Source organism: Oryzias latipes, chromosome 8, assembly GCF_002234675.1.
Source record: "Oryzias latipes chromosome 8, ASM223467v1".
Lineage (NCBI taxonomy): Eukaryota > Metazoa > Chordata > Actinopteri > Beloniformes > Adrianichthyidae > Oryzias > Oryzias latipes.
Window position 1 is genome coordinate 19,162,533 of NC_019866.2, and position 10,362 is coordinate 19,172,894.

A 10,362-nucleotide genomic window follows, 5' to 3' on the forward strand; every position below is an offset into this window, starting at 1 on the left:
TATGTTGGACGACAAACTAAAATGGAAATCTTATACATTTTATGTAAAAAATAAAGTAGTCAAGAGCTTTTTGTTTTGAACAAATCCAAATTTATTTTACCATGTCATGTTATGCACATGCTATATTGCTCTTTGGTTTTACCTTATTTTACATATCGTATTAAAGTGTGGGGGAATACATATGAAACTAATATAAGGCCCTTAATTCTATTAAAAGAGAGCTATTCGAATTATTCACAAAGCTAAATTTAGAGATCACACAAAGTAACTTTTCATTAAGTCAGGTTTATTAAAACTAAAAGATGTGATCGAATTGCAAACCTTATTAGTTATGTTTAAAGCCAGAAAACAGAGATTTACCTAAAGACCTACAAAAGCTTTTTAATTTATACAACAGGAGATGAAAATTATAGGAGAAAATGTGATTTTAAACAACATATTGCTGGAAAAACATTAAAGCAAAAATGTTTGTCTATAGTAGGGGTAAAAATGTGGCATTCCCAGGAGAATCAGTTAAAAAGTTGTCAAAATATTATTCAATTTAAACGGATGTGTAAAGCAAAACAAATTAGTTTGTACAAACTTGATTGTTGAATGAAATGTTTGGAATGTATGTACTAAATGAATGGAATGTATTTACTGTGTTTATCTGAACTGCATATGGTGAAATCTGAGCACAGGTGATGGTGTGGGAAATGTAACTATGATGCAATGTTTAAAAGGGAGCAGACAACTATAAGAATTGTATTTTTCAATTCTGCTCCCTTCCAATCATGGCAATTTTCAATGTTGTAATACAAACATGTAAACATATTGGACATTCAACAATTTTCATGAAAGGAACAAATAAATAAATGGATGAAAATGAACACTGAAAGTGGATGCAGTGTGAAGAGAAGTAGACCAGGCTAGTGAGTTACGTCACCCAGAAAAAAGGTTTTTTAATTCAGACACCACTTTTTCATGACATGTGCCATGCCATGTTGGAACTAGTAATCGTCAGTAAGCAGTGATTGGCCAGAGCTTGTCGGAAGGCCACACCCCTCCCACTGAAAGTACCTGTCAATCAAACTTTTCAAACATTCAATGTGAGACCACCTGTATTTATTGAGGCATCTGATTGTCAGTAACTTGAAAAACGTGCACTACAGAAAAAATATCTTGAAAAGGATAAACAAGAACATGTTAAAAAAGGTAGAGCAATAATGATTATTCTGACAAATTGAATGATTGAGTGTTTATTTCTCCGTAGAAGTCTGTGGGATTTTGGCTTCTTGGAGCTAGTGGGTACTTCCTATTTCAAACATGAGGGGGAAGGGGCCAGTCAGTCCAGTAAGTCAACTGATCCAAACCTACACCTCTCAGCTCTCAAATGATCGAGCTCTTCCACCCTTGAGCAAACATCGGAAAAAGGAGCAAAAGAACTCAGCTAATGTATTTGTGAAAGATCCTTTGACGAGTAGGAAGCCATGCCATTTTCAGAGACTCTGGGAGTGGCATCTTTGGTGAACTGGTTAGATTACCCATTCAGAGAGGAAAAATCTGAACTGCCACCCCAACTCCTCAAACTGCCTCTCCAGGATAAACAGAGTGGCAGAGCAGTCCTTCGGTTATGTGTTTTCACGGAGGAACCAATGAGCAGGCACATAAACAGTCATGGCTGCGGTACTGATTGTCTTATCACATGGCCTTGGCGATGTCTGTTTGCAGCAGGCCAAAGGCGAAACATGGATCACCTGTTGTTATACTGACACTGCATAAATCAAGGCAGCTTCGGCAAAATAATCCCATTCCAGTTCATGAGTCAATGTGGTCAAATCTTGTTTGGTGTTCTGTCCACCTTTGACTTTTGAAACATCTCAAGCTTCTAAATCACCAAAAGAAAACACAAGTCTAAAGACAGTGTGCCGTCTAGTGCCAGGTGGTGGATTTAATCTCTGAGAGTCAAAACATAACTATGGATTATGATAATTTATAAATATTACATCATGGAAAAAGTACTGGTTGTGTTGCTGTCTGATTGTTTTACCAACAGTAGGTGTTTATGCAGCTCAGAAAAGAAGGCCTTGCAGGCAGGGACGCCATGCTCTGTGAGCTTTCTTTGAACTTTCCGTTCTATTAGAAACAAATCCGGTAATGTTAGCACTGAAGAGCTGGCTGCAGTAACTTGGAAACTTCAAAGGAAAGTCATTCATGTGAAAAAACAACAGCAACATACATACAAAGCGGGTACTTTTAGAGATAAATCACACCAAACTTCAGTAGTAGCTTCATTCACTGTTTAGATCTGACGTCTCTTTAAAGTGTCACACAGTTTAGACATCCACGAATCACATTAACAGTCATTATACACAACACTTCAAGACGCTGCATACACACTCTTGTGTGGAGTAAATATCTTGAGAAAGGTTCATGAAAGGGGCTTTGCAGCAGCTGGGAGCCTGATAGTGACGCTTCAGTTTAACTCAGAGTGTAAAAACACACTCAGAGTTTGGTGATACATGAGCAGGAGTCTTTCCAGGACAGTTTTCCAAGCACTTGGAGTCATTCCCACGGAGGAATGTTGACAACACACGACATGACCTCTCACTTTCTTCCAGGGAAGGGTAGCAAAGGAAAGAAAAAAAACTCCACTCAAGTTCTAGTCCTAATGCGGGAAAAGACGATCACACTGTGCTGCTTGGTTTGATTCCTTGAATGCTCTGTTTCTTTTTTGCAAGTGTGGAAAGTTGTCTGAGCTTTGGTGTGAACCTATGATTGCATTAAAAATGGAGCATCGCAGTAGAAATGTCAGTTTTTCCGCTTCATCATCATCCTCACCTCCATCCACCCATCTTCAGAACCCTATGAATCCCTGTAGGAATCACGGGGCTGCTGGAAACAACCCAATGTTGGGCGAAAGCGGGTACACCCTGAAGAGGTGGCCAGTCTGTTGCAGGGACAAGACAAGACAAACAGCTGATGGTTGGATCACAACTGGTTGCATATGACAATCACCTGTCAATCGAACAGTCAAAAATAAAAAAAAAGCTGCATAAGAATTCAATTACAGTGGTCATGAATATTATATCTAACCACAGAGCTAAAGAAAAAACATACCAAGACAGTTTTTTTTCTGTTGATGGGTGGTCATTCTACATTGAAGTGAATGGGGTCTGACTGGTTTGTTTTACGTGTCAGCTAGTGCTTTCTTGGTGAACTGATCTGGCTCATTTTTTTACTCTGACCTCATCTGAGAATTGTTCAAAACAAATGCACGATATTTAATACTGCTGATAAGAAGGATTCGCTTCACTTGCAGGTGAACCCTGGTGTGGCAATAGTGTTAATGAAAACAAACTACTCGGCAGTAAAAGTATGTGACATGAATAAAAAAAAATCACAAACTGGAAGAAGATCAGATCATGAAAGAATTGTAAGAATGTCCCATTGTACGATGTGTTGTGGTAAAGTGGTGAAGTCACTTATCAATCCATGATGGTCAGAGAACTAGCAGGACTGGTTTTCTTTTCTTTGTTTTTTTTTATTTCCTTCATCCTGGTACTGCCCACTTCTGGCCTTCAAACAAAGTCAAGTATTTTTTTTATGCAAAAGCAGATCAAATTTAGAAGGTAACATCATCTGCCCATTTGAATCATGTCTGTAGAACTATCTTAGTATGAACTTGCCATAATGCTTCATAAGAAGTGATTGCAAATCACCTACCACACAGCTGGATGAGCTGGAACTCTGACACATACATTCATTCACCTGCAATCACGTAAGGAGCCTACTACGAAGGGACACTCCTGTGAGGCAGGATTACATCCTTTCCCAGCCAACCCCTGTCTGTGTTTTTCCAGTTTCAGCAGTCAGTCCTTCCAGTGTGCTCTTAACTTTACCAGAACCCGCCCTCCCAGAATACTGACAAATAGAAATAAAAATGTGTTTTAGATGGACGCACCTTGAATGGGTTACAGATTTCATTACAGGCCTGTAAATAAGTAAATGCAGTGAGTTGGCCTTTGATCGACAAGAACGATTCATTCCATATGAGATTGTTTTTTATGAGAGATTTAAAACTCTTACATAAAGAATTATTTACATACAACTCTCGAGAGAGAACTGTTTCACCCCACAAGCAGAAGCTTTTATTTCAGCGGGTTAATAAAACAAAACAAAAATGGACATTTAAAAGTTAGGTCTGCTGATCAGAAATGCAAGAATCTGCTAATTCAGAAGGAAATGAAGCATGTTTTGTTTGAAACTTGATTAAAAAGCTGAAACGTTTCCATGTATAAAGTGGAAATGTGTTGATGAAAATAAAGACCATTTAAAACTTAAAGCCACGAATGAATTGAAGGAAGAGGAGATGGCATTTAGCATAAAAGAATTGGTGTAACTGAGAGCGAGGAAGAGGAAGTGGTACAAGAGGAAGAAAAGTAGTTGCTGCTTGTGTCTCGCAGACAGTGACATGTTTAAATGGCCTCTGGGTTATTTAACTTGTATGGGCAGCTATGTTTCTGGAGCAAAAAAAGTTTAAATAAACTGTGAAACTAATGAATGGAAGACAAGTAAGGTAAAAGCAAAGAACCCTAAGCCTATAAAACCCAAAGTCAGGAAAGTTACACCCTTTGCAGTAAACCACAGAGAGGAAATAAGAGCATGTGTGACTTTATTTGTCTCTCTCTGAGTTTAATCGATTAAGGTGAATGTATAGTAGCGTATGGGTTGGGTCTGACAGTGGTTATTTTCACTCAATAGGTCATTTATGACTAAAAGTAGATGCAAGTCAGCCTTAGTGTCCTCTTATGTGGACCTTTTTTCTTCATTTGTAGGGGAAAGAGGAAGTAGCAAGAGCTCTGAGAAGTTAACAAGAATCCAGACTAATGCCATACATGGTCAATTGGTATTAGTGAGATTGAGTTTTTACCATTGCTTAGTGGGAAAAGTGGTTATTGTCCATCCTCTGACAGGGCACTTTTACAGTCCATAGTGTCTTTTGTGAGTCATGTGTTTGGCTTGGAGGGTCTCTGACTCCATCTGAGGTGGCATTCTGCTTTCCAGAGTGTGCAGCAACATCCACATTGTAATTGTCCTCAAATTGCATCAAACATATCTTGCATTTCCAGACTGAAATCTTGAGAGACAGGTTTTAAGAGGAAAAGTATTCACAGGGAGGAGCAGCCTGTGCTCTGCTGTTTGAATGATCAGATAAGCAGGGGGACTTGCTCGAAAGCTTTATACAGGTTCATATTTTATATATATTTGAAACTTTGTAAACTCTATATGTATTAATATTTGTTCAAGAAACATTATATCCTTAGATTAGGCCTCACATCAATCCCTATCCTTTTATTTTCCCCCAGCCCGTTACTGTTATCGCCTCCCTCTTTCTACGCTCAGTGCACCACAGCGTGCACCCGACGTGCCCCAGTGAGTGACGCTGGACCAATCACATGCCGCGATTCCGAAAGTTTACCTTTTATGGAAAGAGCCGGGCAACGGACGGACTATAAATACCACGTGCCCACGGCTAGCAAATTCACTCTGAGCGCCGTCACACACAGCTTGTGCGGGATATCATTCGCCTGAAACCGATTCCCTTGAAACGAAAAGCCCCCCACCCAAAGGTAAGATAGAGACGATATTTGGTTTAATTCAAATGTTTTGGAAACCTTACGATTGTTTAATTGTGCAGTTTAATTCTTAATTGGAGGTGACCATTAGCAGAATTTTGTGGCCACTAAATTTATTTTTAGGCCTGAAATGGTTAAACTTTTAATTATCTTTTTAAAATTGACAATTTTGTTTGTTTTGGCATCAATCAAGTTGTACCAAAATTAGCCACTTAAACGCACAGGTGCCAATTGATTGTAACCGGCAAATGGCTTTTCAGTTTGGTTTTAATTGTATATTTTATATAAGCAACTAAATAAAAATTACTATTCGTATCTTACATGGTGGGGGGAATTTTTCGAGTCCTTCTACGGACGTTACCCGTCCGAGTTGAGGGTGTCTGGATCCTGGCGGGTCCCTTTGTGCGCCGTTACGGGGTGTGACCTACTTTAGCATATTAGCCTAGCTTCATGCTAACACGCCCTTCTAGACTTGACTCTGATTCCTCACATGTAGGGGGGTGGGACTGTTATACATTTGTTTGTATAAAATGTAATAACCCTTAAAGCATTTTAAAAGTATTCGATTAAATTGAGCATGTAACTGTAGTTTGACGGCGAAGAAAAGGGCAAATGACAAATCATTCATTCAAGAAAAGGCGTGGCTTTCAGGAAATGATTAATCAGTCATGGGCTCGCACACGTTTTAATTTCCTTCTAAAGCTTGACGGGTCGTGGTGCTTTATGCCAGCAACGACTTCGCACAAATTATGACGCAGTGATTAAGAAATTTTTCAGTCTTGTGCAACAATGGGAGGGAACGCTGACAAAGTAGAGCTGTAATGAACCAGTGGGAGTAGGCTTTCGTCGCCGGGTCCGATAGTCTAAAGTCCCTCCCCTCTTGCTGTACTTTGGCCGCGTGCCTTGCCGGTAGCCGCAAAGCTGCTCAAAACCGAACTATGTCCTTATATGGTAACAAGAGAATGCAGCACCACTTCCTTTTGTCTGGGCTCGGAATGTAGCGCTCTACCTCCACCAAGCGGACACTTTGGGGAACTGCCGCTCCCTGACAGGAAATGGGACATCTGACTGCAAAGCAGATGCAGATGGGCGTGTCTTTGGTGTTAACGCCTTATTTGTTTGTTTTCCAGTTTAGCCATGGATGATGACATTGCCGCACTGGTTGTTGACAACGGATCTGGCATGTGCAAAGCCGGATTCGCTGGAGACGATGCCCCTCGTGCTGTCTTTCCCTCCATCGTTGGTCGCCCCAGGCACCAGGTTAGTTCCTAACTGTTTACCTTTATAATTTTTTACTATTTAATTTTAAAAGTTTCCAGATTTACTAAATGTAAATTTAAACTTTTTTTCAGGGTGTCATGGTGGGTATGGGCCAGAAAGACAGCTACGTAGGTGATGAAGCCCAGAGCAAGAGGGGTATCCTGACCCTGAAGTATCCCATTGAGCACGGTATTGTTACCAACTGGGATGACATGGAGAAGATCTGGCACCACACCTTCTACAATGAGCTGAGAATTGCCCCTGAGGAGCACCCTGTCCTGCTCACTGAAGCCCCCCTGAACCCCAAAGCCAACAGGGAGAAGATGACCCAGGTACCCGTTTACCTCACAGTGGAGCACATGTATACTCTTTTCACCTTGGTTTCCTTCTGTTCATACTTCCTCCATCCTCCTCTTCTAGGATTTCTTCCTATAAGATGAGCTTTCATCAAAAGGTCTATTGACAGTTTGCCTTGTATCTGCACTTGTGTTTTGAGGCTTAGAGTAACAGATCAGCACCTAAAAATGACATGCACAAGTGTGAAGGAATGTTTACCATGTACTAACTATAGATCGAGCCCCACTTTAATGCATGTAGCGAGTGGAGTGGTCGCATTGCTGCTTTGTAACATGCTAACATTGTGCTTTTTGTCTCTGCAGATCATGTTTGAGACCTTCAACAGCCCTGCCATGTACGTTGCCATCCAGGCTGTGCTGTCCCTGTATGCCTCTGGTCGTACCACTGGTATCGTCATGGACTCTGGTGATGGTGTGACCCACACAGTGCCCATCTACGAGGGCTACGCTCTGCCCCACGCCATCCTGCGTCTGGACTTGGCCGGCCGCGACCTTACAGACTACCTCATGAAGATCCTGACGGAGCGTGGCTACTCCTTCACCACCACAGCCGAGAGGGAAATTGTCCGTGACATCAAGGAGAAGCTGTGCTACGTCGCCCTGGACTTCGAGCAGGAGATGGGCACCGCTGCCTCCTCTTCCTCCCTGGAGAAGAGCTATGAGCTGCCTGACGGACAGGTCATCACCATTGGCAATGAGAGGTTCCGTTGCCCAGAGGCCCTCTTCCAGCCTTCCTTCCTTGGTAGGTACCTCAACCAAAGACTTGTGTACAGACCCCAGAGTGCCCCATGCTAATATTTAATCTCCTTCCAGGTATGGAGTCCTGCGGTATCCATGAGACCACCTACAACAGCATCATGAAGTGTGATGTTGATATCCGTAAGGATCTGTACGCCAACACTGTGCTGTCTGGAGGTACCACCATGTACCCTGGAATCGCAGACAGAATGCAGAAGGAGATCACAGCCCTGGCCCCATCCACCATGAAGATCAAGGTGAGCTTTCTGAAGAGTCTCCCGTCTGGATTGTTCCTTTGGGGAAAAGGGGCTCATTCTCAACTCTCCTCCTCTCCCTACAGATCATTGCCCCACCAGAGCGTAAATACTCTGTCTGGATTGGAGGCTCCATCCTGGCCTCTCTGTCCACCTTCCAGCAGATGTGGATCAGCAAGCAGGAGTACGATGAGTCTGGCCCCTCCATCGTCCACCGCAAATGCTTCTAAACAGACTTTCTCCTCCCCAGCCAAACACCCAACAACTTCAGCTCTGTTCAAAACCACACCACACATTTCTCGCTCACTCAGGCGCAGGGCCTAGACGACCAACTCATTGGCATGGCTTCAGTTATTTTTGGCGCTTGACTCAGGATTTAAAAAAAAAACTGGAACAATGAAGGAGATAATGTTTTTGCTTTTTGGCTAGGTTTAAACACCCCAGGCATCTGCAGTTGCATCTGGGGCTTAAATGTACATTTTGTTCTTTAAGTCATTCCAAATGTTTGTTGACTGCATCGTTCAAACATGATTCCAAATGTAAACTGCATTGTTCAGACACGTATTTGCCTCTGTGAAGGCTGCCCAGTGGTTGAGCATACTTAAACATGGTTGTAGTATTGCTTGTATGTAAATTTTGTCTGGGGTTTTTTGTACTTTCAGCCTTAAATCTTGGTCCTGTTCAAATTTTTTTCTTTTGTTATGCAAAACCCAACCATGACCTTCTTCCCCCTGTTGGAGGTTCATCTCTGGGGAGGTGCGGTAAGGGGTCTTCATGACGGGCGTAACATGGGGTGCCAGACCAGTGGGGCCAAACCTGTACACTGACTAAACAATCCCAATAAAGTGCACATGTGTTCCGACTTGATGTCTGCATCTGTTTGGTCTCTTTATTTTTAAGCAGTAACACACTGAGTGACTGCATCTGAAATCTGATCTTTACCAACTAGTGCAATTGGCAGTTTAAACAAGGATTTACATCCACAATAAGTACCTATTAAAGCTTTTCCATTGTTTCTTTAAAGCTTAAACCTTAGGTCATACAAACTACAGGAGTACAAAATGAAAACTGCATTTACCTGAGGATTTATTGTGAATCCAGGGGTAATGAAGTGGCAGTTCAACTAAAACTAAAGCTGTACAGTTTTAACTATTGAAGTTAAACAGGAGGAAAGTGACTAAATACCCAATCGCTTTACAAAGAAACTTGTGGGTATAAAGCGGCAACCCAGCTCGGTCAAAAGCTTGAACAAACCCCAAACTTAATATTTGTGGCACAATTGCTCAGCATGTTGCTGTGATGTGGCACTCCTAGCTCCCCTTATAAAACTGCTTCGCAAGAGGCTGACCTGCGTTCAGGTGGCATTAAAAGTGGACTACCCTGCCCTGATCCATCGCCCTGCACTGTTTTCTTGCCTAATGTGATCAGCTGCAGGAAATGCAAGTTGAGCTGGAGGATCAATTGGGTGGTGCTGCATTAAAAAAACATTAAAATGAGCTGTTGGATACACATGTTGCTGCAGAATCTTGAATCTGGAAGACCTGAATGCATAGAGCAAAACCTCCTGCAGTAGTTGCAAATACTCATGGATGTATGAATGCATGGCCAGAGACTGAACTGTTTTCACTTCATTTCCCCCTTCTTCAGATGCACATAAAAACCGTTATTCTGCTGAGACAATTTCCTGCTATTTACTGCCATGCCAGCAAAAAAATTCCCAGTGCTTGTGAGTCCCCAAATTCCATGTATTCTCCGAGTTATGTTTCCTTCACTAAGGCTGTTGGAGAATGATTTGGTTATTTATTTTATGTCCTAAACATGTTTGAGTCTCCCACTTCATTTACTCACGTGGACCGTGCTCTCATGCGAGCAGTTCTCCGTTCTCTCCAGCAGATGGGGCTGCTGTGCCACACGACTCTGTCTCGTGTTGAGTGGGTGAAAGGCAAATAGAGGACTACCACAGCTGACAGAAAGAGGCCAGCAGAGAGTCATGGATCATTTTACACCCCGCCTCCTGCAGGCTGAGGCTGGTGCATCACCGCTGCACCACACCTGAATGTCGGGTTTCTTTTTGCAGACCTGACAGCATATGTTCAGCGATAGTTCACTCTGAATGCATTAAAACGGGTTCTTCTT

At 42.1% G+C, this 10,362-nt stretch overlaps 1 protein-coding gene and 1 long non-coding RNA gene across 2 annotated transcripts; one reads left to right on the forward strand and one right to left on the reverse strand.

Moving 5' to 3' along the window:
* Window positions 1–361: 361 nt before the first annotated feature.
* LOC105354620 lies at window positions 362–3,948 on the reverse strand. Its single transcript, XR_909192.3, has 2 exons — window positions 3,706–3,948; window positions 362–2,929 (listed from the first exon to the last, which is right to left on the reverse strand). It is a non-coding gene; the product is annotated as an uncharacterized LOC105354620 (long non-coding RNA).
* A 1,595-nt stretch (window positions 3,949–5,543) lies between these two features.
* On the forward strand, window positions 5,544–9,092 carry actb (cytoplasmic actin OlCA1). The gene is given in 6 exon segments (NM_001104808.1): window positions 5,544–5,612; window positions 6,749–6,878; window positions 6,971–7,210; window positions 7,538–7,976; window positions 8,048–8,229; window positions 8,313–9,092. Coding segments are annotated over 5 exon segments (1,128 nt in total). The 5' UTR covers window positions 5,544–5,612; window positions 6,749–6,755; the 3' UTR covers window positions 8,457–9,092.
* The last annotated feature ends 1,270 nt before the right edge of the window (window positions 9,093–10,362 follow it).